Source organism: Danio aesculapii, chromosome 10, assembly GCF_903798145.1.
Source record: "Danio aesculapii chromosome 10, fDanAes4.1, whole genome shotgun sequence".
NCBI classification, from domain to species: domain Eukaryota; kingdom Metazoa; phylum Chordata; class Actinopteri; order Cypriniformes; family Danionidae; genus Danio; species Danio aesculapii.
In genome coordinates, this window is record NC_079444.1 from 19,665,841 (window position 1) to 19,687,753 (window position 21,913).

The 21,913-nt window shown below is 37.2% G+C and overlaps 1 protein-coding gene across 1 annotated transcript in view; it reads right to left on the minus strand.

Moving 5' to 3' along the window:
* Window positions 1-1,001: 1,001 nt before the first annotated feature.
* Window positions 1,002-21,913, minus strand: part of sppl3 (signal peptide peptidase 3) — a 52,782-nt gene continuing 31,870 nt past the window's right edge. The window contains exons 3-10 of the mRNA XM_056466728.1: window positions 21,341-21,432; window positions 17,379-17,498; window positions 17,157-17,235; window positions 14,943-15,055; window positions 14,699-14,805; window positions 11,259-11,613; window positions 7,762-7,871; window positions 1,002-3,179 (exon numbers count right to left, since the gene is read on the minus strand). Of these exons, the coding sequence (XP_056322703.1) occupies window positions 3,108-3,179; window positions 7,762-7,871; window positions 11,259-11,613; window positions 14,699-14,805; window positions 14,943-15,055; window positions 17,157-17,235; window positions 17,379-17,498; window positions 21,341-21,432 (1,048 nt within the window). The 3' untranslated portion in view covers window positions 1,002-3,107. The remainder of the gene's footprint in view (window positions 3,180-7,761; window positions 7,872-11,258; window positions 11,614-14,698; window positions 14,806-14,942; window positions 15,056-17,156; window positions 17,236-17,378; window positions 17,499-21,340; window positions 21,433-21,913) is intronic.

Sequence of the window (21,913 nt, forward strand, 5' to 3'; positions counted from 1 at the left end):
GTGACTGCATTTGATTTCAGTGACGGTCGGCTGATGAGCACTGAAAGAATAGAGCTGAAAAATAGCCTACACTGTAGAAAAAAACAACAACAAAGTTGACAACTTCACATTAAGTCAACAAACTTTAGGACATTTGAGTTTACTCAACTTAAACTGAGTCAAGTGCAGTAATTGGGTTAAAAGTTGTACAACTCAAAAATGTCCTGAAGTTTGTTGCCTTAAAATTGAGTTAAGTCAACTTTTATTTATTTTAATTTTTTTTTACAGTGTAGCCATACATGTAACAACAGACATGAAACAATTAAGTAAAAGAATTCATTCTCCTTCGGATAAGTCCCGTTATTGATCAGGGGTCGCCAGAGTGGAATGAACCACCAACTTATTCCTTTTGTTTTATGCAGCGGATGCCCTTCCAGCTGCAATCCAGTACTGGGAAACATCCATGCACTCTTACATTCACACATACATTATGGCCAATTTAGCTTATTCAATTCCCTCATAACACGTCTTTGGACTGTGGGGGAAACCGGCGCACCGGGAGGAAACCCATGCCAACACACAGAAAACATGCAAACTCTACACAGAAATGTCAACTGACCCAGCCGGTACTCGAATCAGCGACCTTCTTGCTGTGAGGTGGCAGCGCTAACCACTGAGCCACCGTGCGACCCAGGTAAAAGAAATATGGTATAGAAAAATTACATTGTGATATACAGAAACTAAAATTTAAAGCAATAAACAAAATTTTCTGACATTGCACAACTGAAATGTTCCTAAAAACAATAATAAATGTATAAATACACAATAAATCCCGGAAAAACAATATCCGGAACAGACCTCTTCAAATTACACCAGAAATTCTACGACTCGTGGGAACCCTGGTAAAAAAAACAAAAAAATAACGCACAAATATTTAATGATATAATATAGTAGAGGTGATGTTTCCCTCTGAGCTGTGATGTAGCTCACGTTTCTACACTCTGAAATGAGAGACTTGGAAATACAGTTAGAGTCATGTTTATTTACAGCAGAATCCTGACTAAGAAGAAAGGGAAGGTTATGAGAGCTGAAATGTTCTCAGTACAGCTCATATGGATCCACATTTCACTACACTTTTTAATTTATTTATTCAAATTTTTATACAGAACCCTTTTGGCTGTTAATGTTGATGGCCTAACAGAGCTTAGCACCCTCTGCAGGCAGGGAGGACGATGGGGGGAAAAAAAAAGACCAAAGTACAAAATGAAAATCCACAGCATTTAGGGGAAAGTGAAGAAAAAATACAAACAAAGGGATAAAACAAAAACAAACCGACAAAAAAAAAACAGAAAAAAAGCAAAATTTCCATTAAAAAAACGAACTGAGTTTATTTTCAATGTGATCACCATGATGGTCAGTTTAAATTGTTCTCTTTTTTCCAGGTAATGTCTGTAAGGGTGGCAGAGGGACAGTGAGGAGGGCTGTTGTGGGTAAAATGATGTCCGTGATGCTCTGGTTAACCATGTGTCCCACTGCCAGGCAAACGTTCATACTGAATATTCAGACAACGCACTGCCAATGTTTGCGCGAGGTCCACGCCGGCCGTGGGGGTCCGAGAGGACTCGAGACCCCTGTCCGTTTATCAATCCTCTTGTGCAACTCTTCGTCCACGACCACGTGTCTGCGTTTAAGAGTTTCAGAGCGAGGCTGCCCTGAAAAAAAACGCAGCTTTGAAGAACGACACGCTGTACAATTGACATGCAAGGCCAGACGACTGACAGATTAAAAAAACGGTAACAACTGGTAAAAAAAAAAAAAAAGAAGAAGAAAAAAAAGCAAACAGACTGAGCCAGCAAAATGCATTATTTCTACAACATTACACTCAATCACACAGAACTCGCACCTCGATTCCAGTTTCATCAGAGCCAATTGTGTTGAAGGAATGACTACAAATGAAGGAAAACAAAAACATTAATGCTTGAAATACTAGTGGAAAACAAAACTCGGCCCGTTTAAATTAGTACAATCCTTTAAGAGTCCCTCCAGGAGCGCGACAGAGCTCATCTTCAGTGGTCCATGCAGCGCCCGAGGAGGAGACGGCATACATTCATACATAAACACAAACGTAAACACACGCACACCCTTCGCTTCAAAGGCCGAGTTGCGCAAACGGTCCATTTTGCAGTAAAAGTGACCTAGGCAGAGCTGTTAGGCCCATTTGTGGGGGGGGTTTTGGGGAGGGAAGGGTGAAGAAAGGTGTAGGAAGAAAAATATTTCCATTTTGTTTCGTTTACGAGATCTAAAAGCAACGAAAAACAGTTCCATTTAAATGCATTTTCGCACACGCACTCACGTTCGCACACACAATCTCGCGCACACTCGCACCTCGACATGATAACCCCTAATACATGTGTACACATATATACAAAGAGCTGTATGCCCTCACAATTTATAATGCATCATTTCTGTATATGCCAAGAATAAAATCTTTCTAAATAAAATACATGTTTCTGCGAAGGAAGGGCTTGTTAGAGAGGGAAGGAAAGGACGCGGGTGGGGATTGGTCAGGGAAAGAGGAAAAGAGAATGAAGGAAGGAAAGGGGGGGGAGGGGGGGGGAAACAACGCTGTCCTCTACTGTGTGCTGGTCCCTTATATAGGGTCATCGTCATCCCAAGCTGTGGCAGAATCTACGTTCCTGGTCCACAGTTTCGTTTAGATCAGTAAATAATCAAGAAATCGCAGTCTGTAAATCCATAATGGAGCCAGACGGCACAAATGGAGACACACGTGGAGCTCAAACGGGCTCCGGTCACGTCCAGATCTGGAAAAGTGTGGCTTAGTTCAGTAAAACAGGAAAAAAAGGATGATGGGATAGAAGAAAGAGAGACTGAGAGAGACGGAGAGATAAGGATGGAATGAACAGGAAGAAAAGAGGAAAGGAGAGCTATGGAGACGTGTGGAGCGCATGAATCCATCTGGCAGTGAAGTCCGCGTACGGCTGTTCATCCGCTGGCTGGAGGATGACAAAAGGAATGAGGGATGATGAGAAGACGAGTGCGGTTCCTCTCTTCCGACCTCTCTCTTTCTCTCTTTCTCTGGTAAGTTCGGGAGGCTGGCCGGAGCAGCATCATACCTCCAGGAAGCGGGAGCTGCTGGATTTGGCGTGGAAGGGCTCGGACCACATGCGCCGCAGGTCCCCCTGTGGAGACACGGACAGAATTACAGCCAGTTCACTTGAGCTTATGACAGCAACTCAATGCAATTAGGCATGTAGATGTGGTAGGACAATCTGCTAAATATCAGAACGAGCTTCAGAATGGAAAAATGGGTGATTTGAATGTGCCTTTGTTGGTGCTAGATGGGCTGGTTTGTGAATTTCAGAACCTGCTGATCTACTGGAACTTTCACTAACAGCTCTATCATCTATCTCTAGAGGTTACAGAAAAAATGACCTCAAAAAGAGGGTGAAACTGGCTTGTTGATACCAGATGACTGAGGAAAATGAGCAGATTGCTTCAGCTGATAGAAAGAAAATGGTCCCTCAAATAACCAACTTACTGAAGTTTGCAGGAGACAAAAAACACTAAACCTTGAAGCAGATGAGCTACTGCAACCAGACAGGCTAACAACAGCAAACTGAGGATACAAATTGCACACAGGCTTCTAGGGGTGTCAAAAATAATGGTTTCTTCAATACACCACGATGCAGACGTGGACAATTTGGTATCAGTTCATTAATTTATTAATTACAAATAGTTTTCTACCGCAATCATCACCAGTTAATACGTACTGTTATTAAGTATTCTACTGCGACATGAGGTCATTATTCTCATATGCGCTATGTCGCAGTAGAATACTATTCAATGAGGCGAGGGCGAGTAAATAAAATGCTCCAACTACTTAAAAAGCAGACAACTGTGCACAATTCACAGTCTTTCACTGACATTAAAGTACAGCAGAACCAGGAGACACTATTTTACTACTAGGGAGAAAATTAAAGCTCTCTCACTTGGGACCTTTGAGCTGCTGACATGTTTGTAAGGTAACTTTTCCTCTCCTCTATCGCTATTAAAGTGATACTTGTGGATCCTGACAAGATTTTTAGCCCATCATTGAGACTATATATTTACTTGGGTAAATGTGTGTCAATTTATATTTATTCAATTATTATATTATTCAATTATTTATTCAATTATTATCTTTGAGTAGATGTATTATATGAGAAACTTGCTTTGTTTACCGAGTAAGTGAATCTGCATTGGATTTGCATTGTAAACATTAAATAAAAGTAAAAAATATTGAATTTTTTAATATATTAAGTTTAGTTGTAATACTCATAAATCATTCCGCATAAATCCGCAGATTTTTAACAAAATTCTCAGAGGAAATAGCTAAAAAAGACTGCAGATTCTGTCTGGCCTTACTCGTCGGTGAACAGCGCTGACAGTTTTAGAGCCAATCGCAGCCCTTTCTGTTGAATGTGTGAACACAATGACCAAACATAGGGATGTAAGAACACGCTCAATAACGCTTAAAAAGCAAGTGGAATAATATTTACATTAGTTTATTTGCTGTAAATGCTCATCTTGTCTTCTGTGATTGTATTTGAGTTTTGTTTGAAATAGGGCTGCTCGATTTTGGGAAAAATCATAATCACGATTATTTTGGTCATAATTGTAATCACGATTATTCAAAACGATTATCAGAAAGTCAAAATTATTCAACCTCCTGTGAATTTTTTTTTAAATAAATATTTCCCAAATGATGTTTAACAGAGCAAGGATTTTTTCATAGTTTTTCCTGTTATATATTTTTTTTCTTCTGGAGAAACTCTTCTTTGTTTTATTTTGGCTAAAATAAAAGCAGGTTTAAATATTTTGAAACCTATTTAAGGGTCAATATTATTAGCCCCCTTAAGCAATATATATATTTGATTGTCTGCAGTAGACACTGTTATACAATTACTTGCCTAATTGCTCTAATTAAGCCTTTGACTCGCACTTTAATCTATCTGAATACTAGTATCTTGAAAAATATCTAGTAAAATATTATGTGCTGTCATCATAGCAAAGATAAAAGAAATCAGTTATTAAATTTATTGCGTTTATAAATGGGTTAAATAAATCTTCTCTCCATTATATGTGTTGTATTATATACATTGTATGTATATATACAGTTATTTTCCTCCCTGTAAATAAGGAAAGGGAAATAAATACAATAGAATAAAATATGAAACAAACTGTGCTTTAAGCATCTTCACTGTAAGAAAAAAAACTTGGCTATAAAAGTCCTTCAGTCAAGAGCAGTGAGTGACTTTCTGCTTTGGTTGTTTGATTAATGATAAAAACAGTCGGCGGCAGGAATATTGTGCGCTGTCACTTTAAGAATAGTGCGGTTCTGATTAATGGTTTCTCTTTCACATGTCTTTTGATTCTCAACTCGTTTGTTTATTACACAAATGAGGGTTAATATGAATAATCACTAAACACCACATTTTGACTCCTATTTGACCATTAAAGCACTCACATTAAGATGATTTAGATGTGTGTGCTCCACTCATCTCTGAGGCTGAGCGCACACACGCAACAGCATGCGCTCTTTCGTGCTTTTAAAAACATCAATGATTCGAATGTACATCAATGAATGACGCACATCACGTGCTGCTAACGTTACATTACAGTACAAGCTTTTAGTAATGTTCAAGTGAAACTGAGCTTTGCAGAGCAACAAATGTGTCCAACTGGAAAGGGGGTGGTATATGATGCAATAATAGTTTATCTCGTTTAATGTTTTTTCATAATCGTTAGAAGTCGAAATCGAAACCGAATTTTTGATTAATTGAACAGCCCTAGTTTGAAACATTCAAAAAGAATGTCGTTCTTTGAGCAAGTAATATTAAAGGTACAAATAATATACTGTATAAATATAAATAAATGTTTTTATTTAAGAATTTTTGTGCTGTGAAGAAAAAAATATAATTGTGTATGGAAAGCATCGTCATTGCACCGTGATGCACTGAGATATCGAATTGAACCGAATCGATGACATGATAATCGCAACTAAACCGAACCGTGAGACCAGTGCTGGTTCACACCCCTCCAGGCTTCCCAAAACTAGATAAAAGACGACCAGAAATTTTGGTCCCAAAACGCCACATTCTTATGGTTGAGTCAGAATTTGAGCCAACACTTAATATATAAACAACGTTTGCCTTCATATTGCCAGCAAGCATGTGTGTTTATTAATAACCTTTTTTACTACTACATTTTCAGGAATTACTGGTGCGGTTACTCTGTTACTGCAGGTTGTTTAAACCTTGGTGCACACTGGTGAAACTGCACTGAAAGATTAGCATAGCACTAACCAATGACATGTGAAAGAACTAAAAACAAAACATGATTTTACAAGATGCCACAATGCAATAACACTCCTTTACACATTTGATTACCTTAAGTTCTCACCTGCTAAAAATACTATCACATGGACACACATACTAGAAGCATGTCCAGCACAGAGCATGGTTTTAATTGTTTGGTCCTTTCTCTCTCAAAAAAATGTTTTTATCTTTAGGTTTGGACTTAAATATATGAATGAATGAGTGAATGCTTCGAAAACCACTGTATGGTCATATGATAGTCAAATTGCACAGAAGTGCTGGTAAAAAGGACATAAGCTTTAGTCGCTGCTTACATAATACTTTAAATTCTTTAATGTCACACCCATCTACACACAAACAACACACTTGTCAATCTCATTATTACTTTCCATTGGCTTTGTCCTTTATTATTAGTGCTTTACTCTGTATGTGTGTGTATATACACTATATATATGTATGTGCGTGTTGTATTTTTAAACTTATCTGCATTCAAGTGGTGATAAAACAAACCTGTGAAGATAGACTAAAATTCATTTTGTTTAAAAGTAGAGGTTTGGTTCTTTATTTTGATATATGATAAGCTTATATATTATTATTATTATTATCAGGAAAATATTCTAAGAGCTGTCTTTTTTCTTTGTTTAAACACTGGCAGGGAAAGAGTTCAAAACAATGCCTAAGTCAAGCTGAACACATTACGCCAAACACACCATTGCTGTCTGAGACCAAATGAGTGTGCTCTAAACATGCTTTTCTATTTTTAGGAACATACAATGCGCTCTGACAGATTTGTATCTTGCTGATGGTTATCACATGACCAACAAGTACTACAGCATACCTAGAAAGAAGAAGTGTAGTAAACCAACAACCCTTGGCCTCTGGTGGATTAAAACAGCATCCTATACATCTGATAGAGCATAAGCAGTTCATGCTAAATAAACATACAGGATGTAATTATGTTTATGTAATCATCAACATTAGAACAACGATGCCTTAATTGTGCTCAAGCTCCATGTATATACTGCATTTCAACTTCCATAAATGTCCCCATAATCAACCGTTTCTATGGAAAAGGGAGGCTGTTGCCATGACAACCACACCACTGAACTGATCGGATTATATTACAACACATGCAGAACAAAACATCTGCCATAGTGAAAGAGAGACCGGTGCACAATCGAAGAATGCGGAGACGCACAGAGGCGTGTGTGAGTGTTAGTGCTAGCACATTAACAATGCAGCACAGTGTTATGGATACAGCCTTATCAAATAACCGGACAATGACCCGATGTAGAGTTTCTAAACAATAGATTCTTCGAAATTAACTTGACACTGTTGTGATATTCCTAGAAATGAGGCATACAGGTCTCTCTGGACTTTCAGGTGTTGGCGCAAACAAACGTACCTTCAGGTAGGCCATGGTGAGCAGAGGCAGCAGGGTGAAGGGCACCAGGTACAGGAGAGCAGGCTGGGCTGCGCGGTGAATACGAGAGGCCACGGTTGCAGTCAACAGACCTGAGGCAGAAAGAGGGAAGATCAAACGTGTAACTTGAATCTACAGTCCAAGTTAATATACATCACGTTATTACACAGGTAGCACATGATTGTGACCGTTCACGTCTGTTATTCAGACGCATTTTGCTAGCTCGGATTACATGCAGTGGAGACGCATTCCTGGTTACACCAGTTTTAGTCTACGTCCATTTTCAACCACTTTCCACTTTTCTTTGAGGAGAGGGTTTAACGGCGGGTGCATGTATCTTGTCTCTTGATGTTTGAACTTGTATTGCAAAAACAATTTACATAATGTAAAAGGAGACAAGGTAAACTGATACAGAGAGTAAAGCGGCTTTGAAAGTGCTTTCAACTACCTCTAGAAGTGACTGAAACTGGAAATGCATTAATCACTTCAGATCACATTTCCATCTGTAATTGGCATAGTAATTTTGTGACTGGATCAACAAAAACACATACTGCATATAAAACTAACTAGTGTTCTCAAGCGCTTATTGGACAAGTAAACATCAAGAAAAAAATAATAAAACAATAAAAACCACAGTTTAACAAGTACTATTTAACATATAGTTAAGGCAGTATATGATAATTATTCAATCATCATTTTGCCCATTCACTTTTCTCAAATATTTCTTCCTAGATGGACAGACCAAACATTACATACAAAGAGAACAACAGACAAATTTATAGAGACAGGCAAATAAGAGGGCAGGCACACAGAAGTCAGAACGATATGATAGAATGATAGGTCAAACGGAATGACTGAACTTCAGACAGGTCAGAGAACACAATGACAGAATGATAGACAGATGGAATGATAGAACAAGAGATGCTCTGATATCTTTTTCCCTTCCCAGCAGTAGTATTTTTATTATCTGATCTGCTTTATATTTAAGTTTTATTGATGGGACAGTGTACACAATGGGCAGGAAAGCATGGGTAGCGGAAAGAGGATGGAGGATTAGCAAAGGAGGGTTGTTGCTAGATCAGTTATGGTTGTGGCCGGAAGTTAATAAAAATGATTTATAATTTATTTAATTTCGGATTGATTGTATTTTATTAACGTCTAACCCCACCCTAACCTCAAAACCAACCATCACAGTAATGTAAAAACAGTAGTTGTACAGAAGTATTATTTATGTAATCTATTAAATTACCCAATAAATTATATTTTTTAACATCTACCCCTACCCTAAGCCCAACCATCACAGTACTGTAAAAAATTAACTATTATAACTATTATAATGCTGCTATATTGATGTGCATATTGCACTTCCGACCCACCGTGTATCCCATCTAGACTTTACCGCAAGGAGAAGCCAGGAGTTGAATTTGGGTGCTGTGTGCTAACACACTAACTGCAAAACTATCTGATTATTTCCGGTTTACATCGTTAAGCAAAGTTAGCGACCAGCGGGCACAACTATAGGTCTCATTTAAAAAGAAAAAAAAAAAGGTAACAGAAAACAAGAATTCGTTGATACAGATGACAATGTTTTGTAGCATTGTTTCCACTTTAAGTACTGGAATCGAAACATCCCTAGACAGAATATCAAACATAATAATAGAAATATAGATTGACGGACAAAAGTGAACAGACATCATTGCTACATTCACACCGCAAGGCTTTGTGCTCAAATCTGTTATTTTCTCAGATCAGATTTTTTTTACATAGCTGTTCACATTGTTGTTATAAACGTGGCCAGTATCATATTTGCAGTGTGAACAGATCATGGTCCTAAACTGACCCGCATGTACAAAAGTAGGAGCTATGGTCAACACAAAATCTCTAATTATGCGCGCAATGTGTAAACTGTATGAAGCAAGCATATTGTCAGATTAGGTTTAATATGATGAACTGTAAAGGGTTGTTCTGCTACTACTGATGTGTATTTCTCCATTTGAAACCTAAAATAAGTCTCTTGTAATTGAAAACACAGACCATTGTGATTTAAGATCACCGCGGTGTGCATCTTTCTGACCACCGGTGTAACTCATCAAGGGTTGATGAGCAGCCACAAACTGAACTGTGAGGACAGAGTTGGTTGGATCTGTGTTTGATGAAATATTACATATGAAAGTGGCACAAATCTGAAGAAAGGCTGCACCTACACTGCATGATTCAAGTGACTCAATTCTGATTTTTTTTTCTCATGTGGCACAGATCGGATATGGTCCATGTACATGTAAGCAGGAAAACATAAAAATAAAATAAAAATCACATGGGCTTTACTCAGTTCAGATTCAGGCCTTGCTCATATGTGGAAATTTATCTGATATGAATCAGATCAGTGACCTCGTGTCTGCAGTGTAAGCAGGTAGATCAGATTTTCACCTGTCAATGCGAGTCGCGCATCATTAAAACCATAGCGAATTATGTCAACTCTGACACTTTCATATCAGAACAGACTTCAGCAGAGTCGCAAACCTTAAATCTCATACACGAGGACTAAAAAAGCTTTTATATTGTCATATAGCACAAGTATTTAAGCATGTTAATGAGAGAGAGAGAGAGAGCGCAATGTAACCAATATAATCTAATATAAAACTGTTGCATACATCACGTGCATAAATCACACCATGGACATTACATTAAGATGCCTACTGGTTTAAAATAAGAACTTTTCTGTCATAAACTATAGTAAAACAACGTGTCAAAAAGAATTTAAAAAAAAAGAAATGAAACCTGCAAACAGATCAAATACAGGAATGGAGAAAAGGGCGCTCTTTTATTATCAACGATTAGTCAGCGTTCGCTCTCTTTTTCCTGGTCATTGCGCCTTTTGCCATGTGCAGTGTAACTGCAGACAATCGGATACAAGTCACTTTTAAAAGACGATGTAAGCAGGTCATCAAAAAAATGGATACAGTCACAAAATCGGAATTGACCATCAAGATCTGCAGTGTAAATGCAGCCAAAAAGATCAGATTCCATGCAGTTTGCGCTGTTCACACTGTCAAGACAAAAACAGATCCCCACAGTCAAAATCATGGGCAAAAAAAATCTGATTTGGGCCACATTTGCCAACAGTGTAAACATAGCCTATTATAAATGAGCAGACAGTTGACAGAACGTTGCTTGATGTCAGACAGAACATGTCAGAACATCAGCACTCTGTATAGGACAGAACGACAAACCGATAGACTGTCAGAAATCGTCAGACAGACATAGCACCAGAGAACGTTAGAACTATAAATAAACACAGCGATATATAAGAAAAATAGAACGTTATAGACAGAATGACTGACGGAATGTTAAACAGAAAAGCAAACATAAACAGACACAACGGCAAAACAACTGAAAGACAGAACAATACACAGAACGACGACAAACAGTTTGCTAAACAGATCAAAAGTGTGTTTAAACTACTTTGTTGTAATACGCACCAACAAAGTAACCGATGAGGGTGCAGTGGAAGTAGGAAACCCTCTGCATGCGGCCGGACATGTTGGCAGGGCCGGGCACTTCGCCGTTGGCCTGTTTTTTATAGTTGTCATATCGCAGCACGAAACACAGCAGCAGGCCTGGCATGACGATATCGCCGATGCCCAGCATGGAGAAGTGGCTGCCGGTGGAGCTGGGAAACACCAGTTTGCCTGGCAGCGAGAGACGGGGGACGTCCCGGCCCATGCCAGGCCCCAGGTGAAGTTTGCGTGACAGCACGTCCAGTGGATTGTCTGCAGGCTGCGTGGCCACTTTCACCATCACGTTGCTGTTGAAGATGTAGGCGGAGAAGAAGACCTACAGGAGAAGAGGGATGGAGATGAGTCAGTTGGACAGAGCAGCTTGCCCTGCTGTTTTAAGACGCTGAGAGAGAGTGAAGTCAGGCTTGTGTAAGCGTGTTTGGGAGTGATTTTTGACGCTGACGAAAGAGCACTCGACAGTCAGCAGCGGGTGAGACGGGAAACACATTTCAGTATTGCAATTAAAAATGAATTGATGTATTATGAGGGGACACTTAAAGGTTATTTATCTTTCATTTATATCCTTTATTAATAGCTTATTTAATTTTTAAGGTGGCCTATAGCCTATTTTTTTTCAGTGCACTGGTTCAAATACATGAAATATACATACATGTTTAATTCAATGGAGTAATAAACACAGACATACACATTTTTCAGAAAATAGCAGATTGATTTCATTTAAAACTATATTAGGCCCATATTTATTTATATAGGCCAGAGACGCCCAAATTAGGGCCCACAGGCCAAAGTTGGCCCATGGTAACCTTCGATTTGGCCCACCATCCAATCTGAGAAGAGAGGGAGAATGATGGGGATGGTTAAGGTACTGTCATTTCAATTTTAATGTAACCTTTTATTTGTTTGTTTATTGTTAAGCTACAAAAAACCTAACTGAAATTAAATGTTTCAATTTAAATGGCATAGTTTAGTTTAAAATGCACAACTGATGGATAGAGGACAATGCAGAGAGTTTGGTGAGCAAATCAAGGCAAAGGTAGATTCTGCTTGACTTGTGTATTCGTTGCCTTGTACTTGTACATGTGTGATGACAATAAATTGAATCTAATCTAATCTATTCAGCATTGAATTCCACTGTGTTATAAATGTGTGTGTGTGTTTATTGCAATAAGTTATAATTAAAAGCTATACTGCATTAATTAATACGATTCATGTTTTCTATTTATTACGAAATATTATTAAATAAATTAGGAAATTACCCATGGCAACTTAAATGTAAAATAGTTTGCTATATTTACCCTTGGCTATCAATGAGATTTGATTTTTTTGGCCCTACATACAAAAAAGTTTGGGCCCCCCTGATATAGGCTATTAAAATATATTTTATTTATTTATTTAAACTAACCTATATTAAGCAGTCAGCAGCGGATAAGATTTCAGGTTTGCAATTAAAAATGAATTGATGTATTATGAGGGGACACTTAAAAAGTTATTATTATTTACCGCAAAAGTTAATATTCGGTCATCATTTAATCATCATCCACTTGCTTTAAACCTGTTTGAGTTTCTTTCCTGTTCTGAGAACAAAAGAAACATATCCTACATAAAAATGTAGGAAACCAGTTGGCTCTGACTTTGAAACTATTATATTTTTCTACTATGGAAGTCAATGGCTACCAGTTTTCCCAACATTCTTTAAAAATACTTTTGTTTTTAACAGAAAAACCACCCGAGAGGGAGAAAAGGTGAGAATTGTTATTCTTGGGTGAACTTTCCTTCTAACAACATATTCCTCCAGGTGTGTTTGTCTATGTAAATAAGAATCTGTTGAACCGCTACTTAAAGAGTTTATAAGGAAGCAGTCAGAATTCCTTGAATGCTTCTCTATCAATCTCTTAAGCTGCATTTGCATGTTGTATGGCACTAGCTGGGTGTGGCAGTATGCACCACATGATAAACGTGCTGATCGTGATTGCTTTACATTATTTTTGTGTGAGTGAAAAAACCCAGAAGAATGTGAACATACAGAACAGGAAGTGTCTCGTGACGACAAGGAAGAGTTTTCTACTAAGCAGTAGAAATGTAATTGTTAAAAGCTGATAGTGAGGCTTTATTGTGCATATTTTACATCAAATCTAAATTTCAAACTATCCATTTTATCATTTTAGTTGTTGGAGTTTTTTTTTAGATCTTTTATATTTTACATCAAGTTACATAACATGTAGCTGATGCACTGCTGACAGCTAGGTTTGCACAACAACCTCAATTTTATCACAATATCATATTTTCAACCACTTTCTCATGCCGATTTTTAAAGAAGTCACTCGGTCTCGTGTGACATTTCTATACATCTTATAAGTTGTTTTTTTCCCAACAAGATTTCAACATTATTGCACACTGCAAACTGCAGGCTTGTAATAATTCCTACATACATTTAAAAATAAATAAATAAATAAATACATAAATATTATTAGACTAAAAGATTATCTAATGTAGTCATTACCATATTTCTTTTTTCAATAAATATCCAAGGGAAAAACAGGAACTTTAATGTGCAGGTAGGAATTGTGTGTCTACAAAACTAACTTTGAGTTGCCTACAAAAAGTAGTGCTAATTTACTGTGACATACACAATTGAAAAATGAGCTATAGTAAGGAAGGTGTGATGTTTATGTAGACTAAAAAAGTGAAAGTGATGTCAGTAACCAGACAGATCATACTACCCATTTACTGCCAAAGATGGATCAGTTTGGCTGCTAACACTCTTCCAAACAACTTCCTTTGTGTTCAGCAGAACAAAGACATTTTTACGGGATTGGTACAACCTGAGAGTGTGTAAACAATGACAGAACTTTACTCTTTTGGTGGACTATCCCTCGAAGAAAGCTGAGTTTTTGTGCATTATAAGTATGAAGTTGTGATTTTTTTAATCAAATTTGGCCAAAACAAAAAACATGATGAATTTCATTTAAGCATTTATTTCCTCAAAAATATATATGACTTATATTTTAGGATTGTGGCACTGTATGTATTGTACATGTTGTATTGTGTTTTGCTTTTTCATTTCTTTCTTTTTTTAATTTGAAGCCTAACCAGGGACGAGGGCTGCATGCTATATTCCCCATGTACGCAACATCGGTTGTCTTTGTATAACATGTCAAGTGCATTGTCCCTATTAAATAAACAGGCAAATATTAATAAATCCCATTTTGGATTATTTGAACGTTATTTAATTATTTTGATGAATCTCATAATTACTAGAATACACAAACAGGTTTGTAAAGCACAAACGTGTCTAAACCTGGAAGTTCATATGCGCTCACTGACACACAACTCATAGAGAGTTAAAAAGACTTGACGCCCATCCCGAGAAACCAGTAAGACTGGCTACATTAATTACTCACCCAGAAAACATCATAGATGAGCAGGCCTGACAGCAGTAAACATGACACCTTCAGACTCGGCAGCCTCACAAACGCAATCATTGCCACGCAGAGACCCATGGCAAGAGCTGCGGGAGACAAAAACACAAGATTTCACTCCACAGAGGAAAAAAAAAAAAAAACAGCACGAGTTAAAGCAGAGGACGTGTTTACATTCTCCACCTCCACACGAACACAAACAGAGAGTAAAAGCATGCTGACGCACCGTCCATGAGCAGCCAGTGGCCCGTCAGCACCCAGATGAGAACCAGCATGACAGAGAGTGAAAACGACAGCAGCTCCGCCAACGTGAAGCGGCCACAGCAGCCGAACGAGATCCTGAAGACAAAAGAGAGACGCTGAATACACTCAGCTCTTTTTCACACCCTGGCATGCCAATTAGAACACTGTCGTCCATTAATGCACAAGAGGATCATTCTACCAAAAGCCAACAGAAGAGATTCTAGATTACATTGTGAGATTGAGTGAAGCTGCGAGGCAAATCTCTAGGAACAAATAGGGGCATTATCTGATTTCACAATGTATTTAAAAAGATCATTTGATGCAATAAATCAGGCAAAGAGTATCTAAGCGTTAATAAATTGTACTGTGCCACAACGTCAAGCAATTGCATTTTTAAATAAATTGTGTCTACACTCGTAAGAGCACTTTAAGATTAACTGGGGCTCGTTTTGTTTAGACCTGGAAAGGATTTTTTAAAAGTGGACATTCACCATTTAGAAAAAACAAACAACAATCTGATCGGAGCAATTTTATCTGGCATCTAGATTCAATTTAAGTAACAAACAACACATCTACATGTTAAACTTTGTTTTTATGGTGGTAACATTAAAACTAAAAACAACTAAATGTATACAAAGACAATATTATGATCATTATTATACTTACTATGCATAAAACCAAGAATAATAGAAATGCATGGAACATCCTTATTTACTTTAATAACTGAATAAACTGTTTATATTGTATGAACAATTCATTTCAATAATAATAAAACTAAAATGGAAACAAATTACAATAAATAATATATACTATAGATTTTTTATTTACTATAATTTACTATTAGAACTGTTATTATTAATAATAATAATAATAATAATAATAAACCGTAAATACAGTGGTCCATCGCTATAGCGCAGTTCACCTTTCGTGGCCTTGCAGTTTTGTGGATTTTTTCAAGTGCTATTTGACATGCTATTTTTTTTAGTTCTGCGTCCTGGTTGGCTGTAGACGATTGTTAATCTCCACTGTCTCCTGTACATTAAAGAATGTGTTCAGCTTAACAAATTAACATAAATCTTCGATTGCTAGCAGTGCGAGTTGCAACAAGGATGCAAAAAGGGATGTAACGATCTGCAGCAAGACCAACGTAAAGGGGGTCACACACTGGATGTGCCACGCCAACTCAATAGTGCATTTAAGAATTGTAAACATAGGTTTATATCAGAGTACGTACATCTGGGCTGCAAGTCGGTGGCTGTCTGCAGTGCCCAGCTACGACTCAGGACACTGTTCATCTGAATACCTGAAACTTGTCTATAGCACTTGTTCACTGCTGCTCTTATAGTTGTGTAAATTGCTTCCTTGTCCTCATTTGTAAGTCGCTTTGGATAAAAGCGTCTGCTAAATGACTAAATGTAAATGTAAATGAATAACTTCATTTGAAATAACATGTGAATATGCGCATACAGTGTGTTACTTCCAACTATCGTGTGTGTGGCGCATCTGTGTGCGACCATCTTAAGGATGGAGTCTGCTTTAGCTTTGTGGATCAGTGACTGCAGAAAAAAGAACTGGATGTCAAGATTATCCACGCAAATGCTAAAAAGCTTTATGAACCTTTTGCTGACAGCGATGAATGTTTGCACCTGACAACAGGCTTTAATTTTTGGTTTCATTCTATAATACTGGACCTATTTTTTTAATGAAACTTTGAGAGTTTAAAAAAAGAGAGAAGTGTCAAAATGTTTATTCCTGTCTAAGAAAAGTGTATAAAGCGTGTAGAGAGGGGTTTTACAGCCTTCAAACATCTATAATAATAGTAAAAATAAAGCTGATGACTATGCGGATTTCGCCCATCGCGCGTTATTTTTAGAACACAACTTCCGCGAATAACGAGGGATCACTGTATTACATATTATTGTTATTATTATGTTATCATTATATCCACATTTAATTTTCCCTTAATATTAACAAATTCATTGTGAAATCACAAAAATAAATAAATGATTTTAAAAATATATATAAAATAAAGAACTAAAAAAAAATAATCAGTCACACATGCTAATGAGAGCCATAATTAACTGCTTCAGTGTACGTAACACAATTTTTTTAATCTAGTCTAATCTGAAAACACAGTTTGCTGACATATGAACTGCAGTGAACCGTAAACGACTCTGATAAGCGAGTAACCTCTTACTTGTTCTGTGGGGAGCAGGGTCTGGTCAGATACTGGCACATGGGCAGCAGCAGGAACGCAAACGCAATGGTCGCTAGAACTACGAAGAACAAATAGAGACAAAACAAACAACACAAGACAAAACAAACAATCGTGTAAATATTACTCCAGTGATGATGAACTAGGTCAGTGTGTGAGAAAGGAGTGGTGGAAGGTCACTGGTGTGTTTGTATGCACACATACCTGCAGTGCATATGGTGAAGACCACCTGAACCGAGTCAAAAAAGAAAAACATGACGAGCAGAGACACGGAGGCTCCGATTGGCAAAAACAGCGCCTGTGTGGAGTCTATGGTCTGAATACCTGCGCAAACAAGTTCACATGAGATCATTCACAGGCTATGTTTACACAAGTGTGCTTTCACTTTAACATGGAAAGCTTTTGCTGTGCTTTACTTCACATACACAGTGTCTGAACCCTCTAAAAACAAAGACTTTTGGAAATGTTGAAGATTAGGAATAAGCATTATGGATTTAAAACTAAACCACAAAGTTTTCTGTTATTTATTTCTGAAATGGTATCAGCAATGCTAATTCATATGCATTCACTCAGTAACAAGTCCTTTATCTTTAGAGTAAACTATTCTCTTTTCCATTTGTATTAGGGCTGTGTGATATGGGTAAAAGAAACCTATCACGATTTTCTTGAACAATACTGCGATTTCAATCACAATTTTGTCACAGACAGACTCAATCTGTGTTTACAGTATACATTTGAAACATATTTCAAAAGATAAACAATTAGATCTTTATCAAAGGCCTGTAACATGTCTCTAAAACAGACATAAAATAAAAATCACCTAGTAAAGCTGTAACAAATTGTCTAGAACAAACCTGTGGCAAAACAAATGTGTGTGTGTGAGCACACGCACTGTCAAACTCAAGCTAGGTTCCGATGTTCTGCTTGACCAAAAATCAGAAGTAGTTGTGTGTGTGTTCAAATTTATTTTGTCATGCGTAGATGTGATGCTAAAATAGGCAGTTCATATATCGCGTCTTTTGCATGCACAAGTCCATTATTTCCAATGGAGGCGGAACGGAAAAATGGAATTTTGAGAGCGGCACACGCATGCGTATGCCAGGTGCACGCAACTGAATACATCTCTTTTCAGACAAACTTTAAATTGAACTTTTCAGAATGCTGCACCGCGAGTCACATAACAAGAACTGACTGATTAGCTTCATACTTTGCATGGAATATACACTTTTCGGTTACTTCAGACAAACGCAAGACACCCGAAGACCAAGTGCTTTTTAATTCTCTCCATGCATAAAACTTGTATCGAAACTGCAGCAATGTTTTGTTAGGTTGTCATCCTCTGAGATGGTCACAGAGCAACAACAAAGGAGCGACCACAAAGCACATTGAAAATGCTGAAGGAAGTGCCGCGCTCACGATTTCCACGCGCTTTTAGATGCAATGACTTACAAATCACCTAGTTCTGCCATATATCAGCCTTTCTGTATCCAAAGTAACTTTAATCCCATACCACAGATGTTGACTTTTTGGCACCAAGTGCTCCTGTGCTGAACTCATCATCCCTGTATATGCAGGCTTTTCAGTCTCCTGTTTTCACGCTCTGTTTAGGTGCGCTGCGTTACGATTGGTTGAAACACCATACTGCGGAAAATAGTGCTAATAAATTTAGAGATTGCGCACATCCAAATCGCCATTTCGATACGATTTCAATAGCTGCGTCCCAAATGGTACACTATACACTTATGCACTATATACTTATGCACTTACACTCTAAACAGTATAGTATATGTATATATTTTCATCCCAAATGGAACACTAATGGTTTCAACCGTTCAAATTCAACTATTTCCCAGATGACGTTCGACGGTTGCCAAATTACTGAAATAAATTAACAAAGTACCAAATACTACCTGCCGTGAGTATTACCGCATTCCCCATCAGGAAGCGCTATAATCCCTCTCGTAGGAGAATTTCGCTTTCACAATCCAAAATAAATAAGCTATCCAACATGTGCGCCCGATAGCTCCGCCCCTTCAGCTACATGAGCAAAACTGCGGTCGTTGAAGTGTCCAACATTCTACACTTTATTTTACGGGTTGAATGAGTGCATCATCCGTGTAATTAAAGTGAACTTACTATTTTCAGAGTTTTCTGTATAAACACACTACTTGCACTATTTATACTACAAAATGGCGTAGAATAGTGCATAAGTATGCGATTTGGGACACACCTATCCAATCGCACAGCCCTATTTGTTTATGTATGTATTATATACATTCATAGGCTCATTAACATAATTAAGCCTTTAAACTGAACTTAAACCTAAATATCAGCATCATGCAGAATAACTAGAAAGATTTTATGTACCACCATGGTAAAGACAAAAGAGAATAGTTATTTGAAATAATATTATTTTATTACTATTTTGCTTAAACCTAAAACACATTTAATTATTTATTGTATTATTTCTTCTAAAAAGGATGTTGTTAAAAAAGAAACTATTAAACTGAACAAACACAAAGGCAATAAATACATGATTGTGGCAATATATGAAATGCTGTGTTGCTGCTCTTGTGAATCACTGATTCGTCAAGCCTCTATCCATAAGCAACTTCATAGATTACAGTTAATTCAGAACTCAGAAGCTAGGATAATCACCCGCTCACATGCTTCCGATCACATAACTCCGATGCTCTTTCACCTGCACTGGCTTCCTGTTCACTAGTGTACAATAAAAAATTCTTCTTTTAACATACAAAGCTCTTCATAATCTGGCATCTAACTATCGCTCTGATCTTCTTCATTGTTTCACTCCTTTGCGCTCACTCCAAATTTTATTAAGATGAAGTCATTTGGTGGCAGTGTGTTTAGTTGAACAGCACCAAAGTTCTGGAACTCCTTGCCACTGCACATTCATCAGGTGGACTCGATTTCCAATTTTCTCTCAGGTAAAAACTTTTCTGTCCAGGATTGCTTTTAATGATTTTCTGGTCTAATATTCAGTTACTTTGTATTTTTATGATGTGCTTGTGACATATTGCAAAGTGTCCTTGAGTGTTTTGAAAGACACCTATAAATAAAAGGTATTACTATTATTATTATCCATTATACAAATATTAAGAGTTGTTTAGCAAGTGAGACCGAGTGCATGCGAGAGAGACAAATGCATGTGAGGTAGATCTAGTGCTGGTGGCCGAGAGACCTTTTTTTTTTACTCTAAATAAAACCAAAAGTCCCTTTATAGTATTCTATAGTCTTTGATTAAACCCATTTAAAGAAAAGATAATACATCAGTTTGTTATATTTCAGGCCTAATGATTATTACATATTAAAATATAATAGTGGCCATATTTAAGGGAGCTCAACATATCTGCTCAAAGTTTAATACTTTTTCAAGATATTAATCAGTTTTTTTCATTTTATTTACATGATCATGTTCAGTATTTTTTTAATAGAACAAGGACACATCAGTGTAATAAACAGCATTTTAAAGACACAAAACAGCTCAAATTATCTTAAATAAAGTGCAAATTATAAAACTTCACAAATGTTACAATTGTATTAACAAAACACGTGTCATTTTTATAATAAATAGAACCCATGGAAACAAATTAGTAAGCATAGTAGTATTAGTAATAGAAATTTATAATAGTATGTTAATAGTCTCTCAGTCCCTCTTGGTCACCAGCACTCGGCCTCTCTTGCTCGCATGCTCCGTCCACCTCGCGCACATTTGGTCTCTCTTGTGCACTCGGTCTCTCTGCGTTCGTTTGACATTTGTCCACTCAGGCCCCTCATAAAATCTGACTTTCTTTCAGTGCAATATAATACTAGTTATTTATGAATAATAATTCATTTATTATTAATTGTATACAGGCTACAATTATATATTATAACTGTATATCTACTTTTAGCTTCTCATGCATTTTCAATCATGCAGTGTGGATGGAGATATTTTCTGAAACACGGTGAAAATACCAGTATGGATGAGGATTCTGCATTAAAATGAAACGCTCTAATGTAAATGCAACCAGAAGGGCTTATTATTGCAGTAGTAAACCATATCCCATAATGCACATCTCCTAACATTTCTAGGTGTGGTCAATAAAACAGAATTATACTTTTTTTTTGTTGGATTTTTTGTGTGACTGTTGTTCAGGACTCACTGTTGTTAGAGTTGGCGTTGTTGAACGCGCCACTGGCGGTGGGGTTTCCATCCTTGTCCTTCTCCTGGTTCTCGCAGTCCATGTTTAATGACCTGCATGGAGAGACAGTGGTTAGCCACAAACCAGAACCTCTCTGGGAGCCAACAGCAGGCAGAACCAAGGAACAGGTTAATGCACTGAAGTTGACGACAGTTACAGATGGCATTTTATTTCAATTAAACAAAACGATGAAAGTAGCAGAAGTGCTGGCGTTTTTAGTATGCGGTACTGTTTTATCAGCATCTAACTTTCAGAGACTAGGATTAATAGTTTTTCAGTATTGTTCAAAAGTCTTTAGCTAAACAAGGCCACAATGTTTTGGATATAAAGTATTAAAAGCAAACAAAGAAAAAACACTAAAACAGTTATGCGGTTTAATATTTCAGTTGAGATGTCTTATTTCAAGATTCCTTTATTAATAAAACAGCGTTCATTTATTTATTTTATCAATTTTGGTAAATGTCTTAACTCTTACATCTGATTCAAATAGAGCATCACTGACTAGCCACTTATCACTTATGGACTCCAAACTTA